Source organism: Myodes glareolus, chromosome 18, assembly GCF_982192425.1.
Source record: "Myodes glareolus chromosome 18, mMyoGla1.1, whole genome shotgun sequence".
Taxonomy (NCBI): Eukaryota; Metazoa; Chordata; class Mammalia; order Rodentia; family Cricetidae; genus Myodes; species Myodes glareolus.
This window is the reverse complement of record NC_142043.1, coordinates 68,567,929-68,592,269: the sequence shown is the minus strand read 5'-3', so window position 1 is coordinate 68,592,269 and position 24,341 is coordinate 68,567,929. Positions and strand designations below refer to the sequence as shown.

Genomic DNA, 24,341 nt, shown 5'->3' with positions numbered 1-24,341 from the left:
TTATTGGGTGAACATCTTGTTCTGGAAAAACACAAGACTATGACCTCAGGAAGCAGAACTTTATGTGCAGTCTGTACACCCATAGGGCCCCTGGCTGACGACCTACATTACAACCTGAATCACAGAAGATACAAAGGGCTGCTCCCCATTCTGACCTGATCCAGAGAATGGAAATCCTGCTAACATTTCTTTAGACAAAGTGTGTGAGTGAGGGTATATTCCTCAGAGGTGTGGTCTTCCATGATCTCAGAGATATGTTCACTTGTGTTATTGAAAGAAAAGCCTAAAGTTATGCTCTAACTCACAGGGCTGAAACCACATCAAAGAGGCCACAGTGTGTAGAACTAGAATCACTAGGTCACAATGCTCACAAGTGGTAGGAGCCCTGTTCTTTAAGAATTTCAGCTCAGCAATGACATCATGTGCTTGCGTAATGTTTCACATATGAGCTGGCATTTCCAATGAGGAGACCAAGGACCACAGGTGCCTCAGCTATTAATAATTTAGATTAGCTATTTTTCTCATTGATCTGCCAAAATACTTAAAAGGAGCAACAGGAGTCTGGGGTTTACTTTGACTTACAGTTCAAGAAGGAACAGCTCATTATGATGGGCGTGGTGGCAGGATGGGAGGTCCATTGTGAAGTAAAGAGAGATTAAAGGTCAAGTTTTCTCCTGACTAGGACCTCATCCCATTTAAGGTGGGTTTTCTCACCTCAATCTAATCTAGAAAGCCTTCACACATATGCCCAGAGATAGGTCTTCAAATTTACTATCAACATAAACCGTCACAAGTCTTAAAAACCAAACCACCTATTTTCCTCTCCCACCCCTGCTATGAGGGGATCTGGAGATCTAGGCACTCCACCAGGCTGAGGCTCTGGAAATTCATTCGCCTAATAAAAGGGATGAACACAATGCCAGCTGTTTACATCCTTAAGGATATGATAATATTTTTCAGCATTGTGTAAGTTGTCCAGGATTGGTCAGTAAGGGTTTCCCTAGAATTGTCAAAACATACAAGAGAAATATACATGGAAAGATGGATAAGATTCCATGTAGTAGGAGTGATATAGTAAACAGAAATGCGAAAGAAACACAGAGAAAAAGAGCAAAATCAGACCATGGCAAAGGTGTAGACAGAAAAAATAGAGAGGAAAGGCTTGGTGCGATGAAACAGACATGAGAGAAAGCAGAGACAAAAATGAAGAGAACATAGAGACACATAGACAAGGAGATGCAGTGAAAGGAGAAGTAGACAGAGGTAAGGAGAGACAACTCCCATCAGTCTCAGGTACCCAATCACTTCTGAAACCAGTCCCAGCTTCCTTACAACATCAACAAAATAGGTTTAAGTTGGGTTTTTTTTTTGTTTTGTTTTTTTGATATTTTGGTTTTTTTTTGTTTTTTTTTTAGTAAATTTTATTAAATTATAAAAGTTTCCATTTAATCATTTGTAACCACAAAAATACTTTTATTGTTGAATGAAATCTTTAAAAAATGAAAGTGAGCCTTAACCAATGTGACTTCACAGGACACATATGGGACACCTGTAATGAGAGGTCATGGCATCCATCACCCAACAATTCTACCATGTTTAGTTGCTCTGTCCTCACCAACCTGAAACAGGTGTGGTGGTGTGAGAACAGGACACTAAAGAGCAAAAGAACCAGCCATGAAGATGTGACAGCAAGTGCGTGTCTTTTCATCCCATCTTTATTTGGAGCCCAGGATGCTTCTGATTGCCTTTGTAGTAGAATCCTCTATTTCCAGCCCACAGTTTTCCTGGATCACTTTGCCCCACACTGCTTCCACCCACCAGTTAAGGATGTTCAGGATACACATAATTCAGAATATGTTTAATTATGAAAAAGAGCCAAATGTTTTCAGGGCATCTCTTCAGAAACCTGTGTAGGACATCAAAAACAGAAAGCCTAGGGGTCTGAGTAGATCCTGCTGCAGCACACAGATGGTCTCTGGAATCAGCCCAGAACCAGAGCCAAAGACAGTGTCTTGGGGAGTCAGGAATCACATGAGCTGAGTATGTGAGAGTACTGGTACCATGTTAGACTGTGAATCAGAGAGGAATAGGCAGGCTGGCAAAGATGGGAATTTGGGACAGGAACAGGCATGTCTTACAATATGGCAGCCAACTCAGTCAAAGCACTACAAATCATTGTAGGAGCCCTGTGGAGACAAAGAGAGTGGTCACTCAAGGAACCCTGGAGATGTCTGACATTTCTTCTGGATCCTACAGAGTTAGACAAAGAAAGCTGGTGTCCAGGCAACCCTCCCAAGGAACATGAAGTATCCAATATTTCTGGTAAGTTGGAGGAATTCATCTCCTCTGCAGGACTATTAGTATCTTCCAGTCACCATTAACATCGAAGGTCATGGACTCCAGTGTGAGGCACCATCTCAGTGTCTAAACTCAAGGCATGGCTCAGGCTCCACTAATATGCCACTCAAGTAATGGTGGCCAACTCCTGCTCAGGAACAACCTCTGTAGTTTCCTACAGACACTGGCTGTGACACCAGTTGTGGCACTCTGAATCCCGCAGCAGAGACAGACTATGAATTAAGACTTCGTCAGGCACACCAATTCATGCCCTTCCCTCAAACCCATGCCATTGCATACACCCTCCTCAGATAAAGGTTGAAATATTACCTGCTGCAGGAGGCCCACGAGGTCCTGCAAAAGGAAGTCACAAAGAAACGTCTTGTTATAAAAACAGGGGCTCTCTCACACAGTCCAGGGGCAATAGAACCTGCAGCTTAGCTGAAGTTATTCTCATCATGAGTTCACTAAGACCCTGAGCATCTTAGTGGATTAAATGGATGAAGCTACCACCAGAAGGAGGGAAAGCAAGTCCCATTCTCTCTCAGTGGTGGAAGCTTCTGGAAAGGAGGCAGTACGACAGTGGTGGACAATGACAGAAGTCCCAGAATGTACTCCACTATGGCTCTGTGGCACAGTCACACAACCTGCAAAGTCCAGTGTCTCCCCTGGGGTCTTCTGGGTCCTCCCACCCCAGCTCAGCTCCTCCTCTCAGCACAGCTCCTCCCCCTCAGCCCAGCTTCTCCCCTCAGCACTGCCCACCACCCCCAGTGTCCCCAGAGTCCTCACCTTTCTGGCTCCTGTGACGGACGAAAAGACCCAGCCCAAGGAAGATCAGCCCCAGCACGAAGCCCCCGATGCCGCTCAGCATCTTGCTCTGGGCAGACTCGGACTGTGCGCCTGGGGAGCAGAGCCTGGGTGTCAGCTCTGTCCCCACAAACTCTGACTGAGAACCTAAAGTCCAGTCAGAGTTGTAGAAAGTAAAGTGTGAAATATTCCTTTACACTGTGTCACTGTGATTGGTTTACTAAAGAAGCTGACTGATCAATAGGTAGACAGGATGATATTAGGTGGGGGAACCAGACTAAGGCCACTGAGAAGAAAGAGGGCAGAGTCAGAGGAGTCTCCAGCAAGACATGGAGAGAAAGCAGAAGGTTCAAGATGAAAAAGAGGTAATGCTATATAGCAGAATGTAGATTAATAGAAATGGGTTAATTTAAGTTGTAAGAGCTCATTAGTAATAAGTCTGAGCTATCAGTCAAACATTTATAATTAATATTATGTTTGTGTGTCAGTTATATAGGAACTGACAAGTGGGGGAGGGGAAGTCTGCCTACAAATAGTGTTCCAACATGGTGAAACCCACTTCCATATAAGACATGAGAAAGCTTAAAAAAAAAGGGGGGGTTTCTAAACACAAAATGGAGCCAATGCAGCTTCCTAGTCTCGTGTCTCTCATTCCAGCCTTAATACAGAGATGCATCTCTCAGCTGCCTGCACACCATGAGCTAAGACACATGGTAGGTTCCCACAGTCTCTCACATGAACCACGATACAGAGAGGTGTTGATTACCTGCTGCAGTGAGCTTGAGCTGACAGCACAAGCTCCACCAGCATGCTGCATGTTGGGTTTGGAATTTTGCTCATACAGACAGAAAAGGTTACAGATGTTCAGTAAGAACAGATTCAGATAGAAAAAAAACTCTAAATGGGTTACAGTGTGTTTAAAAATGTACAAAAGCTTAGGAAAGAAAAAGAAAAATGGTATAGACTGTCATATATATATGACTGTCTTTACTCTTTTTATGTATATATATGCATATAGTTTTAAAATAATAAAGTTTCTTGAAAAGGGAGTTAAGTAATATAAAAGAAAAAAGCCATGTAAATGTGGAAAATACACAGAGAATCTGAATCCTGTATGTTATTATACTGTCTTCAAATTTTTGATTGCTAATGAACAAACAATAACTAAGAAACAATGGATTATAGGAACTGCTAAATTAAATCAACCTATATATTTCAAAAATATCAAGTCAAAAGGTGTGTTGCTTTGAGAGAGAAGTTATGCTTTCATTTCCACAAGAAATGAGAGACTGGATTCATTCCAAGTTAAAGATGATCAGGTTTATTAGAGAAGATCCCCTGAAAATCCTGCCTACAAGCATAAAGAAATAAACCTAGAACTACAAGAAACATGATGTATATTTTACCTGCTCAAAACAAAAAATCATCTTTGACTGACTTGTGTACAATGCATGTCTATACTTGTATTAATGCAGGTATGTATGTTACCTTTAAAAGTTTATGTATTTTAATCAGGTGGTGGTTGCACACCTTTAATCCCAGCACTCAGAAGGCAGAGGCAGGTGGATCTCTGTGAGTTCAAGGCCAGACTGGTCTATAAGAGCTAATTACAGGAAAGTTAGGGTTGTTACAAAGAGAAACCCTATCTCAAAAAATAAAAAAGTTTATGTATTTTCAGGACAAAGGGGCCAGATATCAATAACAATGCATGGTGCAGGTGATTCAGCATTCAGAACAGCTTCCAGGCTGCTGACTAAGATTATTCCACCTCATAGAATACTCCAGTCAAGACTTAACAATTATCCCGATTTTCTCAAGGTTTCCCCAAAGATGCCAATACCCCCAAACAACAGGAAACAGTCTGGAAAAAAAAACAATACCCACATTCTCAAAAGAAAGTGACTACCAAACTTTGTGAAGACAAAATAGGACAGTACTTCAAATTTCTCTGCTTCTCAGAAAAGTCTATCAGATATACTAGGCCTGTAGGCCAAAGATTAATGCCCCCAACATTACAGGAGAACTTTGGATGATTGTCTAAGCAGCCATATGTTCATGTTATTAGGTAATATTTCACCCTTTTGGATGTTGATGGAGTTGAAGACTAGATAATCAAAGTTATCCTTAGTTATGATAAAAGGTAAATTAGGTATAAATCTTTAGACTAACAAAGATAACATAAATAATATTTTCTTTAATTTTGCCAAATACAAATGGATTGGATATTGTTACTGTAATTCTTACTTGATAAGTGTTTTGTTGAATATAATTTTACTATCTTAATGTTAAAACCTTACTTTTTATTTAGACAAAAAAGGGGAAAATTTGGAATACTCCTTTTTACTATGTTACTGTGATTGGTTTACTAGAGAAGCTGACTAGTTCCATAGGAGACAGGATAACGTTAGGTGGGAGAACCAGACTTAGGACACTGGGAAGAAGGTGGGAGTCAGAGGAGTCACCAGCCAGACACAGAGAAGAAATGGGGTAAAAGATGAAAGAGAGGTAATGCCATGTGGCATAATGTAGATTGATAGAAATGGGTTAATTTAAGTTATAAAAGTTAGTTAATAATAAACCTGAGCTAACAGCCAAGCATTTATAATTAATATTAAATTTTCATGTTGTTTATTTGAAAACTGGCAGCCGAGCATTCATAATTAATACTGTCTGTGTGCTAGTTATTTGAGAACTGGCAGGTGGAAAAGAAAAGTCCACATGCAATGAAGAACCCGGTTCTCTGTTCTGGATGTAAGGATGACCCAGAAGATATGACTACAGTGGTGAGGAGGAGGAGTAAGGGTGGCCAGCTGAGAGATCTAGAACAAGGCAGTGAGGGGCAGGGCTAAGTTTGCATCTCACAGACATATCTATAACTTTGAGCCAAAATATGCAGGCACTAGCTATCACTGTCAACTCATCTGAATGTTAGGGATAAGTTCCCAGGGCTGCAATGCATGTAGTGTTCTCCCAGAACTACTGTCAGGAAAGACTATTAGGTCACGGTTCTCTTGATGTCCTTACTATGAGGCAAGAAATATGGTTTCTTCTACTTTTCAGCTCAGTGTTAGAATCAGACTTACCGGACAAGTGACAGGGTGGCTGGCATTGGAGGGATGAGATAACAGCTAAAATCCCATGTCATGAGGGTCCCACAATGAAATAAAAATAAAAGTTTCCCTTACACCACTCCACAGTGATGGGGCTCTGCAGGCTGGGGTGCTCCACGTGGCAGGTGTAGACGTCTCCCCGCTGAGGGGTCATCTCCAGCATGACCATAATCTGGTAGGTCCAGTCCCCGTTCTTAATGAGCTTCGTGGACACGACTCCCGCTGTCTCCTCCTGGCCATTCCGGAACCAGCGCACTTTGATCTGGGCCGGATAGAAATCTGTCACTGAGCAGACCAGTGTGTTGTGGTGGTTGAGGGCCTCCGTCCTAGACAGGGAGACGACCACCTTGGGCTGCTCTGGGAGAACAGATGAGAAAAGATGGTGAGTGAGTTGGGGGGCACCATAGGCAGGGAATCAGTAGACGAGATGGGGGGGCCACATGGAGAGTCCCCATGAGGAAGAGGCTGATGGGAATGCCTGGGCTCTAACACTGAGTGAAGATCCACTCCACAAATAAAAACATAACGAACACTGGGAAAATAAGACTCAGTAGCCCTGCTCTTATATAACACAAAATGTAGTAAGACAAAAAAAAAAGAAATATTATGACTTCAAGTTCAAAATTTTTGAAGAAAAATGCAAAAATAACTCCAGCACTTCACTTCCTTGATCTCCTCAGACTGTCATGTACAGTCAGTAGTCTTTCCTGACTGACTTTATAGATCGTGCCCACTCCCTCAGAAACCAGCTCTCTGTGTGATTTTTTCACTTCAGTATGAAAACAGCGTACACACTTACTGCATTTCATGAATTGAGAATGTACTGTATTCTCTCATTTCTCCCTCCCACCTCCATTTTCTTTCCAGTTCAGTGCATTGATTATCATTGCCATCACTGCTTTCCTTTGCTATGAGGAATTAACTGCCAATGAGACTGAACAGTAGACTGTTTCGGTTGAGTAACAAGGTTACTTAGAAAACCATAGCAATCTTTGAGTTAATCGTTCATACAGTTGCAATGTACAGTATTAAATTTGAACAGGATGACTAACACGACCCTTTAAACGGTCTCATGTTTAAGATGCTCTCGGAGTATCAGGGAGTATGCTGAAGTGGAAGTGAGTCAAGGAAGACAACGCCTATGGAATTCTGCTTGAGTGAGAGTTGGGCCTCACAGGACACACGGCAAAGGGCAAATGAGAGGAAAGAGGGAGACTCCAAGAAGACTCACAGGGAGGAGGCTGTGGCAGTTCCTCACACTGGAAACTAACTGCGAAGTCCCCTCCGGCCCATGCAGCTGCGGGTCCCGCCCTGCCCTCACCAAGCCGCCGCAAAGAGGTGAGGGAAGCCGGCTGCTCATAGTTGTGTCTGCACACCGTGTCCACCGCGGCCCGCTTCTGCTCCAGATAGTCCTTCTGGCTGTTGAAGTACTCGGCGTCCGTCCGCCCCAGCTCGGTCACTGCGCGGAACTCGCCCACGTCACTGTCGAAGCGCACGACCTCCTCCTGGTTGTAGACGTAGCTCGACACAAGCCTTATGTGCTGCGTCCCGTTGGTGTAATAGCAGTGGCTCACTAACTGCATCACGAAATCTCCTGCGGACGGATGCGGTCAGTACTGGGCAGGCGGAGGGAGCGGAGAACCCCCGGACTCCAAGAGGCTGGGACAACGCGGTCTCTAGGGACTTGGGAAGTGGGGAAGGGTGACTTAGAGAGATCGGAATTCTCCCGTGAAGATCCAGCCTGCACGGATCTGAGGGGCACCTCACAGATGTTTTCATCCTCATAAAGAAGAGTGAGTGTAGAAAACGGAGCTCCTCCAGAAAGAATATTCCCGGGCAGGCCTGGAGATGGTGGCGCACGCCTTTAATCCCAGCGGGAGTCAGGGGCAGAAGGAACTCTGTGAGTTCGAGGCCAGCTTGGCCTACAAGAGCAAGTTCCAGGACAGGCTCCAAAGCTACAGCAAAATCTTGTTTCGAAAAACCGGATAGATGGATAGATAGATAGATAGATAGATAGATAGATAGATAGATAGATAGATAGATAGATAGATAGATAGATAATAGATAGACAGACAGATAATAAAATAAAATATAGATATTCCCTGAAAGCACAAATGAACTTGCTATATTTAAAAAAAAATTAAAAGAATATTCAGAATTGGGTGGGGCTAGAGAGGGAGGGTGGGTCTCGGTGGAGTTGAAAGTGCAGTGAATCTGATCAAAATACATTGTACAAAGTTCTCAACGAACTAATAAAAACAATGACCAAAAGAAAAATAGAATATTCGGCTGTTTCTGCTACCCCAACCGAAACACATGAGGTTGTCTCCGGCAACCCTGACCCCCCCAACCCGAAAATCGTTTATTCACTGAAAGAGCCCAGCGGCAAAGCAAGTAATTTCTGGGGACTGCCTGCTTGGTCACTCAGCCAAGCATCTTAAGTATAACAGCAAAAAGGAAGTCACCACTGTGCACAGGCGTTTGTGGGGGAGGGCTCTATATGAAGTATATAAAGCGCTCCCCGTCTCTGCTTAACTTTTTCTCAGAAATTTGATTTACCAACGCAGGTGTCCTGTTCTGTTCAAGCTTCCATTTGTCCTTAGTATCTGATTTAAACTCTGTCTCCTCCTACTTTTATATGCCAGGTTTGGCCTGTGCAGTGGGCACCATCCTAACTTCAATATTAGAACACAAAATGAGAATGTAGCCTCGCCCTCTCTTTAGAGAAAGGAAATCTATGACAAAAGATTCTTATAAGTTGTCTTATCCCACACACACACATCCCAGCAACCCCAGGGTCCCTCAGAGTCAGTTCCCCAGAGTGCTGGCTCTGGAGAGCCCTGCCTCATACTTACTTGGGGAGTCTCTGCCCTCGGTGCCCGGGCCACTTAGCACCATCAGCACCACAGCGGCAGCAAGAAGGAGGCTCGGGACCTGCACAGCCATCTCAAAGAAAAAGGTAATGGCAGCCACCAGGACGCACACCTGCTGTGCCCCTTCAGAGAGCAGAAATCTGTAGATGCCTCTACTATTGGGGTTAGTCCCAGGAGAGGAACCAATCAGCACCCAAGCTGAAATGTGTCATCTGTCTCTGGGCAGACATTATTTACGAAGGTTCTCTATGTTGTGCAAGGTCTGTATCTTCATGAATCCCCACTGAATGAATATTTGAGGTGACAATTCCTCTCAGTTACAGGGTAAAGCTGTCCAAACTGCAGACTGCCTGTGTTTTGGGCTTAAAGAACCAAAGAGAAAAGCAAGTCAAGTATAGACAACTTTGGGAGAGTTATTTAAAAACTACTGTTCTTTTACTTGGGAGGTGGTTAGTAGGGAATTAATAGAAACCATGTATTAGCAGACAGAGATTGTCCTTTGTTATGTCTGACACTGAGGAGCCTCAGGTGAGGAAACAGAGTTCTTGGGAGTCAACAAGTCACTGAACCTCTTTCTAATCTTGGGATTCTCTTTGTAAACCATGCTCCGTGTGCTATACACCTAGATCTTCCTGTGCACACAGTGAAGAGTGATGTGATGTGGTTAATAATGAGAACTGCTGAGTGTGAGTGTTGGAAGTAGCAGGTCAGTGTGTGGCCCAGCCCTGCTGGCTCAGGAATCTTCCTCATGGAGGAATCTATTGCATTTATGATATTCCAATGAAAATACTTGAGAAGTTAATTAATCCAACTTTTACAAATTCTTCTGCTGTTTAAATCCTCCACAACCATGAAATAGGTCCACTGATGTCAGCAAAGGCAACCTCCATAACCTTTTAGGACTTCCAGACACAGACACCTTGAGTTTCAAGGTCAAAAAGCCAAAGATGTAAAGCAGCAATCTCAGGAAGGCAGCTCACAGGCTTGTCACATGGTGCCAGCCCGAGTGTCAGTGATCAGTGTGTGCTTCCCACCCTGTCTGCTCAGGTCTGCGCACACACTAGCAAGTATACTTATCAGTCAGCTGGAGCAGTGCCTGGCAAACACCAGTGACTAAATACTAAGTCTCTCTCCCTCGCTCAATGGTGCTATCTCTATCGTTTTAGATCCTAGTTAAACAGGGGCAGGACCAGAAAGCAGACTTGACCAGGGAAAAGGTAAAGGGGTAGAGACGGGGCAGTAAGAATGTCCCATGAGGACTCTGGCAGCGCAGGTGAGCTGTAGCGTTGCTGGGGCCCACACTGCACACACTGATGTGGAGAACCAGAGAGGGACGGCCCTGGGCTCCCAGCAGCTGTGGTGCTCAGGGTGGACACCACCCTCAGCCTATGCAGGGAACATAAAGGGGGATCATCAAAATCAGTATGGAACAGTCGGCAGACAAACATGGTCATACAGGGACCTGGGAGATGGATGCTCTTGGTGTCCGCACCCCCACCTCAGACCTCCACACAATAAGATGAGGGTTCAGCCTCTCCTACTTCCTTCCTAAGGGGGAAGATCTTCAGCTTTGTCCTGGGACAGTGGAGGGAAGTTTACATCACACAGGGGATTCCCAGCTCTCCCAGGCCTCTTCACACAGGCTTTTTATCTGGCAACACAAATGTCACTAGAAATCTTTTTCTGATTGGCTAAAATCATATTAGGAAGTCAGTGCCTCTGTCTTCTGCCAGCTCCTTCCACCTAGCCCAGCATTAACTAGAGTCTTCAGCTGAGTCTATGTCCCTCCTGTGTCACACAGGACAGTCACCCACTACTGTCCTAATAACCTCATCCCACAATGCCTTCCCTGAATCACACTGTAGGGCTCTGTGAAGACAGGACACTATGAATGAGAACAGGGTAGACTCCATCTGGCTGCAGAAGGCAAAACTGCTGTCCATACTAGCCATGGTTCTATAGGAGACATCTTCAGTTCCAGAGGCGTAGAAGAAAAAAAGTTGTAGACTTCTTTTAGGGAACTCAGAAAGAAATCCTCTCCTCTGCCAGCATCCCCTGGAATCAGTACTTGATCAATGGGCTTAAATGTTAAACAAGTAGTCAGTTTGCCATCAGAAGGCTCACCCAGGACTCTACTGTGTCCACTTAAGGAATCAAGAGGACCTGCAGGGCCCTGTGGCTCTTAACACCAGAATTAATATAGAAGGAAGGATGCTCCTGAGTTTCCCTTTAATTAAAAAATACATCAAGTAACTACTCCCAAGTTTTCCTTAGTCTGTTTGAAGTTATTTACATATTTCCACTATTCAACTCTTGAGCAATGAGATATATTTACTTCTGCTATACATATAAAATATGTCTTTCATTATTATGCAGTTTTTTCTCTAAGTCACATTTTAGAAAATTCCAAGAATCAAATGGGCAGCAGAGCAAGCACAGAAAAGTCATTTCAGCTCAGAAGGTTCAACTTTACTGACAGAAGGAATGCATGTCGCAGGCCATTGCATGAGGCAGATATAATTCATGAACGTCCCTGTGATCCATGATAACCTCACACACCTCCTTTTTCCTATACAGCTTCTGGGTACCAATAATCCATATCAGAGGCTTGGTTCCTAGCTCAGGACATTACTGGGGCAACAAAGCCTTCAGTCGGTGGAGACTAGGAGGAAACTGGCCACTGAGTGTGTTGGGGACACAGAGGCTCTGGCCCCTTCCTCCCTCTTTGTTTCCAGGCTGCCATAAAATGAGCAGTTTCTTTCCCTCTGTGTCTCACCATAATGATCTGCCTTGCTACCAACTGAAGAAATGGGGCCAAGGGACCACAGGATGAAACCTCTGAACAGGGAGCCTCATAGACTGATGCTGATAACTACCAAAATCTACTGAAGAAAGAAGAAACTTGGTGAAGTCAAAGCTATAAACAGGATACGGAGTCTCATAGCATGACAGGTAAATGTCCAGGTTGCAGCTTTTAAAAACTAATAATTGCCAGGTGTGGTGGTTCACACCTGTAATCCCAGCACTTCAGAAGCCGAGACAGGAGGATTACCAGGAGTTTGAGGTTATCCTGGTCTAACAACAAGTGCCAGGTCACCAAGAACTACATAGAAAAACCCAGTCTTAAAAAACACAGAAGAAAAATACTGAAAGTCCAGTATGACAACATGTATGCTAACTGAAAGATGGCACACGTTAAATTAAATTTAAATCTAACCCAGAATTCTAAGTACTAATTAAACTCATTTAGAATTGTGCAAAAGGAATTTTAAGGCAACAATTATAAAATAGCCTCAAGAAGCCATTGCAACCAGCAAAAGCAGAAGTCATAAAGGAAAACCAGTATAAATTAGAGACATTGAAAAGTACAATGACCATGCTTTACTAGGTGGGCTAACAGAAAAATGGAGTGACAGAGGGTGAAGAAGACCAAACTAGAAGATATAAACAGAAAACCCAATCCAGGAGATGTAGCATGAAGGGGGTCTGCTTGTTGGGGTTTTCTGTCCTGCCGGATTCCCACAGCTGTTTAGTCCCAAAGAAAATCACACAGAGGTCTCCATAAGTTATAAGATGATTGGCCCATTAGCTCAGGCTTCTTATTAACTCTTGTGACTTATATTAACCCATTATTCTGATCTATTTTAGCCTTATGACTCAGTACCTTTTTCAGCTGGCAGGTCACATCCTGCAGGACTGGGTGGAATCAGCTTCCTCCTTCCCAGAATTCTCCAGTTCTCATTGCATCACCTCTACTTCCTGTCTGATTTTCCCGCCTATACTTCCTGCCTGGACAATCAGCGTTTATTTAAAACATGATTGACATAATACAGACAATTCTCCCGCACCAAGGAGATAAAGAAAAATACTGGGGGAAAAGCCCCAGTGACCAGCAAGACTGAGACACAAGATCTAACTTTTCTGTCACTGGAATTCTGGAGAGAAAATGAAGCTCAACAGGACTCAGGGAGGTGATAGTTTAACATGCCCTGCTACAGTGTGGGCCTGGAATGCCCCCCAAATGCTTGGTCTCCAGCTTGATGCTCTTGGTAGATAGTGGAACTGTTGGTGAAACCCACTGGGAGCTTTTTAGTCAGGGAGAGATGAAGGGAACCATGGGTTGTGGATCTCTCAACTCTTCTCTCCTCCTTTCTTCCTCTCTCCTCCCCTCCCTCCTGCTCTCCTTCTCTCTTCTCTTCACCTAGCCATGAAGTAGACAGGCTCCCCATGCCATGTGCTCACACCCGATGTCCTGTGCCACCACACATCCAAACAGTCTAAGCCTAAAGAACCTTTTGTCTACATGTGTTATAGTAATGGAAAATTGACTAATACACATTCCCAAATTTAGCCAAAAACATATACCTACCTGTTCGCTAAGAAGAACTGAACCAAACAGACTAATCACAAAATCTCTGCTAGAAAGACATATGATAACGAAACCTATAAAACCTAAATCAAACTTTAAAAATTGGGAACCAACAAGAGAAAATGTACACAATGAAGAGAAAATAATTCAGATGTCAGTGGATTTCTTATTGAAGCCAAAATGAAACTGTACCATGTCTTCATGTGCTGAAAGAAACAAACTGTGAACTCAGAAACACACGTGTCATGTAGACGCCCTTCAAAAATGAACTGTGAGAACTTGTGACCGCCAGCACTTCCACAAAAGGATGGCAAAAGGAACTTACCCAAGCATCTGTAAAAGATCGAAGGGGACTTTCAGAGTGTTTGAAAGGTGGGCTGGAGGATGGCTCCGTGCTTAAGAACACATGCTGCTGTCACACAGGACCCAAGCTTGGTTCCCATCACCCGTATCAGCTGGCTCACAGCTGCATCTGGCTTCAGCTCCAAGGGGACAATGCCTTTTTCTGGCCTCCAAGGGTACCCATACATACATACATGTGTGTGAGAGCATGTGTGTGCGTGCACACACACACACACAAATTAAAAACAAAAGAATGTTTGAAGAAGAAAAGAACAACGGAACAAATAGTGACATCTAAGTGTAAAAGCCTTCTGTTTCCTTTGCAATTTCTAAATTGTGTTGTGTGTGAAGCAGAACTTTCACAGTGTCTTACACAGTTCTCACTTACAGCGAGGAAATGCTGAGAACTTTCTACTGTAAATGGGTGTGGTGATCTGAATGAGAATGGCCCCCCCGTAGATTTGAATGCTTGGTCACCAGAGAGTAGCCTGTTTGAAAGGAATAGGACATGTGACCTTGTTGTGGGAGGTGTGCCACTGGGATGGGCTTGAGGCTTCAAAAGCCCAGAGTCTCTCTTCCTGCTGCCTGCAGATCTGGATGGAGAACTCTCAGCTACTTCTGCAGTACCATATCTGCCTGTGTGTCGCCATGCTGCCTGCCATGATGACAATGGGCTGAACCTCTGAAACTGTAGGCCTGCCCCAGTTAAATACTTAAATTAAATAAGAGTTATTGTGGCCATGGTGTCTCTTCACAGCAACAGAGCAATGACTAAGTAGGGTGTACAAAGGACGTATGGTTTTCTGCTCCACTCAAACTGGCAAAGTGTGAGCACCAGTAAATTCTCACAAATTACAGCAGTTTCTTCAAGATGAAACCCTGTGAAGAGAAACACAGGAAACACTGTTTGCAGGGACTGGAGAGATGGCTCCGCAGTAAGAGTGCTGCACTGTCTTTCTTCCCATCTGTGGGAAGTTACAATGTAGATGCAGCTATGGTATTTTGTCAGTCAGAACTAACCTGGCGTTGCAAAGAGGAGCAGTAGGGTAGGAGGAGGATGAGGAGGATGTGGTGAGATTATGTTTGTGATCTCACAAATAAAGCTCACCTGAAGATCAGAGTGTGGAATTAAGCCTCTAGTTAGCCATAGCAGTGGTGGAACACACCTTTAATCTCAACACTTAAAAGACACAGGCAGACAGGTATGTTAGTTCAAGGCTACCCTAGGCTACCCGAAATTGATTCACTCTAAAAGAGAGACAGAGCCGAGATGTGATGGCTCACACCTTTAATCCTAGTACTTGGGAGTCACGGGCCTTTAATCCCAGCTCTAGGGAGGTGGAGACAGGAAAGGTGTAGAGAGGAAGGAATTAAAGGTGGGAAGAGACGGGAGTTTATGGTCAGTCTGAGGTTTCCTAGAGACAGGATTTCCCTTTCAATCTGAAGCAGAGTTAAGAACTAGTGACTGGCTGCTCTGCTTCTCTGATCTTTCAACTTTCACTCCTGATAGCTGACTCCAGGTTCTTATTGATAAAACCAATTAGATTTCATGCTACAGGAGGGAGAGGCTAAGAAAAAAGATTTCCCCTAGGAAAAGGGTGCATATGAGCAGTGGGGGATGGGCACGGAGCAGCATCAGCACTAGGGCTGGGTTGGACAGCCAGGGATCACCTAGGTTGACACAAGAATAAGAATTCATTGTGTGCTGTGCTGTTCAAAGGCATTGGTGACAGGAGGGCCCTGCACAGGGAGTGCAACCCTGCTCACAGGAGCTCTTCTCTTAGCTCCTGTCCTCTTACTTCTCCAGCTGTCGCCCTGGCCTGTCCCCTCCCAGCCAAACACTGTTGTATTTCTGCCCCACTCTGTTCTTTACAACATTCAATATCAGCATTATTGCTATTATAATAAGAAACTGTCCCTCCAAATTCTTCAATAAAAATTGCTTTTCAAAATAAAAAGGAAGAAAATAGGTGCATACGGTCAGCAGTCCATATACACAGGACAAGAAGAGCCATGTGACACAGAAGGGGTTCTGTTTTTGTCACATGCCAGGCCCTCCTAGAGGAGAAGGGGTGCTTTGGCTGAAGGAAGTAGCTACAGTACCAGGACTGAAGCAAATGTGGGATGTCCTTTAGAAATAAAATTCAACAACAGAAAACCTTGTCTTCCAATAAACAAGCAGGAGAGAGAGCACTGAGTGAAGAAGTTTAAAAAGAAGACACAGAATGGCCAACAAATATATGAAAAGGTGTTCAACACCCCTAGACATCAGAAAATGAAAATTAAAGCTTCCCTGAGACCCCATCTCACCCCGGTCACGACCACCAACCAGGAAACAAGTGACAGCGAATGCTGGAGAGGAAGGGACCTGTGTTTACAGTGGGCAGATGTGCAAATCAGTGCAGTTGCCATGGAAACCAGTGTGGAGGGTTTCAAACAGCTAAAGATAAAACTATAATATGGCATAGCTACCCCACTGCTGGGTGTGACCTGAAAGGACCCAGTCCTACCACAGAGATGTCTGCAGACCTTGGTTATTGCTGCACTGTTCTCAGTAGCTAAGAAATGGAGCAGCCCAGATGTCCATCGTGACAGACGGACAAACAAAATGTGGTGCATAGACACAATGAATTGTACTCTTACATAAAGAAAACTGAGATCATGAAGTTTGTAAAAAAAAAATAGATAGAGCTGGGGATTGCTATATTAAATGAAAGAACCCAGGTCCAGGAAAACAAATGGCACAGATTTTCTCTCATATGAGGATCTTAGATTGTAGAGGACCACAACCACATACTCCATTACAAGATGGCGCTGGCATCCGGTTTCACCGCCAGGTGAACAAGGTAACGCACACGTGTTTGGTAACTTTCCACTACTGCATCCCCGCCTACTCCCGAGGCATCATCTGGGATTTTGGGGCAGCGGACCAATCCAAGAGTGACACATTCGAAGCGAGGACTGTTTCCTTTATAAGGGCTGGGTTCACCTCGTCCTGGGTCTCCGACATGTTAGCTTATGCTCTCTCTCTCTCAAGACGCATTAAAGCTTTTCTGCAGAAGAATCCTAGTGTCCCGCGTGGTTCTTGCTGGCGAGACGGTAGCGTGGGACATTAGATTTTAATTTTTACATGTAGGGATAGTAGGTAGGTTATGAAACTAGGCGATCACTAGAAAGGAAATGAAAATCTTTAGCCAGAGGAGGGAAAATGATAAACAGAGGACAATAGAATATGTGTGTGCTCGATGGATTATTGACAACTCAATACAAGCTTAAGTCATCTGGGAGGAGGAAACCTTAACTGAGAAAGTGCCTCCTTAGCATTAGACTAAGGTCTAATGCTAGGTCATCCTACAGGGCATTTTCTTTATTAATGATTGATGTGGGAGGGCCCAGCCTATTTTGAGTGTTGCCAACCACAGGCATGGTCCTAAGTTATATAAGAAAGCAGGCTGAGCAAGCCATGAGAAACAAGCCAGTAAGCAGTGTTCCTTCATGGACTCTGCTTCAGCTCTGCCTCCAGGTGTTTCCCTGAGAGGAGTCTGGCTAGGACCTATTTACTAACTGTAACATCTAAGAAAAGCCGATCACAGGGGTGCACTGAGCTCGGGAGAGAAGTTAACGGCTGCCTCAGCTACCATCTTGTGGTTGGAATAAGAAATGTGCGCACAGGTTTATGGATTTGAACAATTATCCACAGCTGGTGCTGTTTGGAAAAGTCATAGAACTCTTACCGAGTGGAGTCTTATGGGAGGAAGCATGTCACTGGGGGTGGCCTTTGAGGGTGTAGAGCCTCACCTCACTTCCTGTTCTTTCTCTCTTTGCTTCCTATATGTAGATCAAAATGTGGCCAGATGCAATGATCCAGCTGCAACCTGGATACAGGCCCTGAGTCAGGGAAGGGCCACTGGCGTGAAGAAATGAAGTGTCTGACCACAGATGAGTTTCACAGAAGTGGCCAGCCCTGAATAGCTTCAGCCATCTTTATTTATACACCAAAAACAAGCACATTTTTCATACTCCAAGGTTAACCTGCAGAAAAAAACAAATATGTCAAGTAAGATTTTCCCCAACTTTTACATCAAAATATCGTTAAACCAAAAACAACACATCATTTTGCTAGCTTGGCCAAATATCAAGCCAGGTACATCCTGTCTTTACAAAACTAAAAAGTGATTGACATAGGCACACATTTTCAAGAACAAAAATCCCATTCAAAACACATTTACAGAAATAAGTGTGATCTACCTCCAATCCTGTCAGCACTGAATTAGAACAGCTCCCAGGGTCTGAAATGACAGCTGGTGTCCCCAAAGGAGAAACCTGAGAAGCATCAGTGCCCAAAGAATTTTTAGGGGAAAATATTTGCGAAGCAATGGGGTTTCCAGGAAATGGAAATATCTGTCCCAGGCATGACTGACAAAGTGGCACTAAAACCAGCCAAAGAATCATCAATATTACAAGAGAGGAGAGAGCATGCAGGCTGCGTGGTCCCAGCACTGTTCTGTGCTGTCCTGAAGTCTGCTGGTCCTTGCCGAGTGAGATTTGGCCTCATCTGTGGACCCATTGGACAAACACTATATACGGGTCGGAAACCAGGACACACAGTCCCCATCAGCCAGCCAGCTTCCTGCTCCTGCTGACCAGCACCCCTGCCTGTTACCACACCATTCCTGCCTTCTGCAGTGCCGTCCTGCCATGGAGGGCTCTGTTCTGCTAGGACCATAGCCAAAATAAACTCTTTTCTCCCAGCACAGAATGTTTCTGTCACCGCAGCAAAGAAACGAGTGACATCTGAAGCCTGAGAGCTGAAGAAAGTGATGGCAGAGCCCTGCAGTCAGAGGATGGGCAGAGGGAGCCTCCCGGGGACGCCTGTGGCCTTGCTGAGCAGAACCAGAGTGCTCCAAGGCCTGTCTAAGGAGGGGTGTGGAAAGAATGGGGAAGGCAAGGGTCTCCCATGTTACCACATGAACCAAGTGCCATCAATTTGGAAGATGTAAAAGCTGAGATGGGAAAACCGAGAGAGGGCGGCCCCTCCAGGGAGGGAGAAGCAAAGGAGCAGGTGTTGTACATGGTCCCGGCATCTCGCAGCCTAAATTAGTCATGATTAATTCCTTTTGTGAAAACACGGTTTTTGTTAGGTTTAGATGGTGTCAGTTCCTTTAAATTTCCAAATAAGGTAAGTACAGCTGGGTCTGCCAGTGCACAGCACTCAGCAGGCAGGAGTAGGTGAATCTCTGTGAGCTCAAGGCTAGCCTGGTCTACATAAGTCAGTCAGGGCTTTAGAATAAGACCCTATCTAAAGGAAAAAAGATAAGTATAACTTCGGGTTCCCGACCTGCATAGTCATTGCTGTGTACATGTGAGGTCATGCCTGCAGGCTTATGCTTACTGCTAGAGTATCTGACTGTATTCATGGGGCAGCTGATAATCAGACACCAGACATTGTAACAACTGAGGACACAGAGCTGTCCTCACAGCCATCTGCACAGACGTCACCGTAGGGACCTGAGAGGACAGAGCGCACTCAGCAGCAACAGTGCAGATTTCCACTCCCTAAAGCAGGATCTGTGCAGGATTTGGGGGGAGATGGAGGGAAGTCGAGGCAGACTCATACAATCATCTCCTGTGAGTCGTGAATGAAAGACTGACTCACCAACAACGAAAGACATGGTGCAGATTGTGAACATGTCTCCTCTGAAACCAGACTGCCTGGTGCCAACTGTGGTTTCGTCATTCACTCATGTGACTTCACACAGGTTCTTTACCCTTCTGCCCCAGCTTCCTCACCCCTAATGGGAATGGTGATTGTCTCAGTACCTCACTCAGGGAGTCAGTATTTGTAAGCGCACAGCAAGTTCTTGGCAAGAGGTGCGCTCCCCACAATAGAAATGGAAAAACAGAGTAGATGAGGAACAGCAACAGTGAGACACCAGATGCTGCTATCGCTGCAGGGCCTGGTAACACAGCTGCCCGCATGTCTGACCCAAAAGGACACTTGTGGGTTTGGGAACAGGGTCCCAGATCCAAGAACACGGGACAGAAAGAAGCCAAGTTTCATTTGGGTTTTGTTTTTGAGTGGAATGAAGGACTGGACCAGAAGTCATTTTTGCCTGCCCTCTACAGCCCTCTGAACTCCTTGAAGACAAGGTGGCTTAGTTGTTTCTCCTGACCCCAGCTCTCTTCTCATACCGAGCAAACCATGAAATCCTGTGTGAGAATCAGCCGCTCACAAAGGTCCACAGCTCTGCCTTCTCATTGGTTAGACCAAGACCAGGAACAGCATAAGACTGTCTCCTAGATTTCTCACAGGGAAGCACACTGAGGCAGTGACCTCACTGAATCCTCACCTCTACCAAAGCTAATGGAGACCACCCTGGGATTAGGGTCCATGATCTGGTTGTGACTTAGAGTGGGTTGTGTCCCCCCAGTCCTATCACTGACCCCACTGTCTCCCCTGTAAACCATGTCATTTTGTAGACACAAGAGCAGACACTCCGGAAGGCATGTGTCCAAGGGGACTTTCCACAGAGGTTTCCCTTCCCCCAAACGCTAACATTCAGGCCTCACACTTACCACTGAAGCTAAATAGAGACATTGATGACAAAGAGGCTTTACAGGCAGTGGTTTCTGACCCAGCCAATGAGAGAGCAGTGTGAGGCAGCATCACCGGTCTCCGGCAGACTAAGTCACCAAGCCTGCCAGCAAGAAGCCCAGAAGAGCAGCTAGGGGAAAGCAGCATAAAACAAGAGATACGTGAGGTTATTAGGAAATTACAGATTGTGGGATGGGGTACTAAGGGAAGATGTGTCATACTCTAAGATTTAAAGAAACAATCAAAATCTCTAGATTATTTTTAAAACATTTTAGCATTGATGTTTTATTACTTGTATTTGTTTCTATGTACATGTATCTGTGTTGAGTGAATGTCACGTGTGTGCAGATGCTCATGGAGGCCAGAGGAGGACTCTCCTCCTTCTCCATCTGCTTCCTGTATCCGTCATGTCTTCATCACAGAGTCCTTGAGATCAGCTCATACAGTTGGCAGCTACCCGGTCATCTGTGAGCTGGTGCCCAGTTTCCACAGTGAACACATTTCGGATGGTTTGCATGTTCATACAACAAAAATTCCAACCCTGGTTTCTGTCATTCAGATCTTTCCTCTTCCTGCTGTCATCAGGCAGCACGGTCTTCCACTAGTGACCCATTTCACCCTCCTTGGCACGAACTGTAGATCCCTCTGTAGATCCCTCTGTAGCCACTGGGGCACCCGAGTTCTCTTCAGCATCACTGGTCCTCACCTCCGGTTCCTACCTGAAGTCAGTGCACTTAGTCATCCCTGCTCTCCCTGGGCTCAGGGAAGGGATGGAGAGCCTGGCATCCTGGCATCCTCAGTCTCTTGCGTACTTCCAGTCTTGAAGCACCATTACCCCTTTTGGCTTGCTGGGTGCACCCCTAACTGGTGACCAAATGTCCAATTGTGCCCCTGTGGTAGACATTTCTTTTTTTTAAAGATTTATTTATTTATTATGTATACAACATTCCTTCCATGTATGCTTGCATGCCTGAAGAGGGTACCGGGTCTCATTATAGATGGCCATGAGCCACCATGTGGTTGCTGGGAATTGAACTCAGGACCTCTGGAAGAGCAGTCGGTGCTCTTAACCTCTGAGCCATCTCTGCAGCCCCTGTGGTAGACATTTCACATTGGCGCCTGTGCAGCTATGATCCACTTTGACTAACTTTTATGTGAGATACAGTATAGATTCCATTTTTCTACATAGGTGTTCAATTAATAATTATTCAATTATTCAATACCATACACTATAGAAATTTCCTCACTAAATTCTCCAGGCATTTCTATCAAAGGATTATTATATACTTATATTTGGCATAAATGTAGCACACATACACATATATTTACATTCATATAACATTGTCTTGATGTAACTGTATAAAAAGTATTAAATAACTGTATAAAAAGTCTTAAATATCAAGTATTCTAAACCTCCATCCTTATTCTTTTTGAAAATTGTTCCTTCTGTTCCATCCCTTCCTTTCCCATGTAAACTGATCAGCTTCCTCAATAAAGCCACAGAGCTTTATGTTGAAACTGTGCCCGGTCTACGCATAAATCAAGAGTGAATTAGCCCTCAGCACACGGGCTCTTCCCCATGGACGTGGTTCATCTTTCCATTCCATTAATAGTCTATGAGTTTCCTCAGTCCTGTGTCAGAGTTTTCAGTACATGGATTGGGTTCATTGTTTGTTCAGGTGTCCCTAGATATTTTATATCTTGGGTGGTACTTCATCAGTAAAAACTATACATTTTAATTTTGGTATTTTATTATAGTTACATGGATATAAAGTTGACCGCCAGTGTTGAATTTGTGTTCTGGAGCATTTCTTTTGCATTATTTTTTAATGTGTACTCTGTAAGACATTTTATATAGGAGACTGACAAGCAGTGGCCCGCTGACCAAATCCAGTCAACTGTCTCCTGCTTTGTAATGTATGAGCTCTGTGGATGGCTACAACACTTTCTTTTGGATGTGTCTAGGCCGGTTATTGAATGTCTTCATAAAAACCTCAATATTGTCTTAAATCACATAACCTAAACAATTATCATGTGATCAAACATAAAAAGTTTGGCTGTCCTCACAGGGTAGTCTCATTGTTTCAGTGAATAGTGACAGGATTATTTTGTCTTTTCTGAAGGGCACACTCAGGTTTTTCTTGTTTTTTACAGCAGTCAGTGTGGCCTTCAGTGCTATACTGACTGTGTGGAGAGCAAACACATGAACCGGCTTAGTCCTGACTCTAGAGAAAATGTATTAATATTTCTGTTTCAAAGTTCGGTGTCAGGGTACGCTGTTCATATGTATTTACACTTTATTCTGTTCCTTGCCTGTTAAGAAAATGCATCATGAATGTATGTCTTTTAGGTATACATATATACATATATACATCATACATACATATTACATACATATAAATATTGAGGTGATAATTTTTCTGTGGTTTTTATCTAAGGTAGTGAGTTACACCAATGAGCTTTTGGTACTAAAACAAACTTGTGTTCCTTATAAACACTCTGATAAACCATGCTGTATAGTGGGCATCTGTGTGTGTGTGTGTGTATGTGTGTGTGTGCGTGTGTGTGTTTGATTTATTTTTAAAAAAAAATGTTTTTTGAGTGGAAGACTTGTATGATAAGAACTCTAAGTCTTTGAAGAAAAAAATGAAGAAGATACCAGAAAGTGGAAAGATCTTCCGTGCTCCTGGGTAGGTAGAATTAACATAGTAAAAATGGCAATCTTACCTAAAGCAATCTACAGATTCAATGCAATGCTTATCAAAATCCCAGCAAAATTCTTCACATACCTTGAAAGAACAATACTCAATTTCATATGGAAAAGCAAAAATCCCAGGATAGCCCAAACAATCCTGTACAATAAAAGAACTTCTGGAGGCATCACAATCCCTGACTTCAAACTCTACTATAGAGCTACAGTGTTGAAAACAGCCTGGTATTTGGAATAAGGACAGACAGGAGGACAAATAGAACTGAATAGAAGACCCAGATATCAATCCACACATCTCTGAACACCTAATTTTTGACAAAGAAGCAAAAAATATCAAATGGAAAAAAGAAAGCATATTTGGCAAGTGGTGCTGGCATAACTGGATACCAACATGTAGAAGAATGAAAATAGATCCATATCTATCACCATGTACAAAACTCAGGTCCAAATGGATCACACACCTCAACCTAAAGTCAGCCACACTGAACCTTATAGAAGAGAAAGTGGGAAGTTTACTTGAACGCATTGGCACAGGGAACCACTTTCTAAATATATATATAATCCCAGCAGCACAGACACTGAGAGAAACAATTAATAAATGGGACCTCTTGAAACTGAAAAGCTTCTGTAAGCAAAGGACATGGTCAACAAGACAAAACGACAGCCTACAGAATGGAAAAAGATCTTTACTAACCCCACATCAGACAGAGGTCTGATCTTCAAAAATATACAAAGAACTCAAGAATTTGGTCAACAAAAGAACACATAATCCAATAAAAAAAATGGAGTATAGACCTAAACAGAGAACTCTCAACAGAGGAATCTAAAATGTTTGAAAGACACTTAAGGAAATGTTCAACATCCTTAGTCATCAGAGAAATGCAAATCAAAACAACTCTGAGATTCCATCTTACACCTGTAAGAATGGTCAAGATCAAAAACACTGATGACAACTTATGCTGGAGAGGTTCTGGGGAAAAGGGAACACTTCTGCATTGCTGGTGGGAATGCAAGCTGGTACAACCCCTTTGGATGTCAGTGTGGCGATTTCTCAGAAAATTAAGAAACAACCTTCCTCAAGACCCAGTAATACCACTTTTGGGTGTATATTCAAAGGATGCTCAATTGTGCCACAAAGACATGTGCTCAACTATGTTCATAGCAGCATGTTTGTCATAGCCAGAACCTGGAAACAACC

At 43.9% G+C, this 24,341-nt stretch overlaps 2 protein-coding genes across 3 annotated transcripts in view; both read right to left on the bottom strand.

The window, feature by feature from the left end:
* LOC146890884 (HLA class II histocompatibility antigen, DO beta chain-like) overlaps window positions 1-24,341 on the bottom strand; it is a 295,550-nt gene that overhangs the window by 249,840 nt on the left and 21,369 nt on the right. The window lies entirely within an intron of this gene.
* On the bottom strand, window positions 1,844-9,269 carry LOC148119198 (H-2 class II histocompatibility antigen, A-D beta chain-like). Of its 2 annotated transcripts, none has more exons than XM_087898441.1 (6): window positions 9,110-9,269; window positions 7,576-7,848; window positions 6,330-6,611; window positions 3,127-3,237; window positions 2,668-2,691; window positions 1,844-2,186 (listed from the first exon to the last, which is right to left on the bottom strand). In XM_087898441.1, the coding sequence occupies exons 1-6, from the start codon at window positions 9,198-9,200 to the stop codon at window positions 2,173-2,175; spliced, it is 795 nt and encodes a 264-aa protein (XP_087754567.1). In that variant the 5' UTR covers window positions 9,201-9,269; the 3' UTR covers window positions 1,844-2,172. The 2 variants fall into 2 exon arrangements, with proteins under 2 accessions (XP_087754567.1, XP_087754568.1); XM_087898442.1 differs by having other exon boundaries at window positions 7,576-7,937; window positions 9,110-9,219.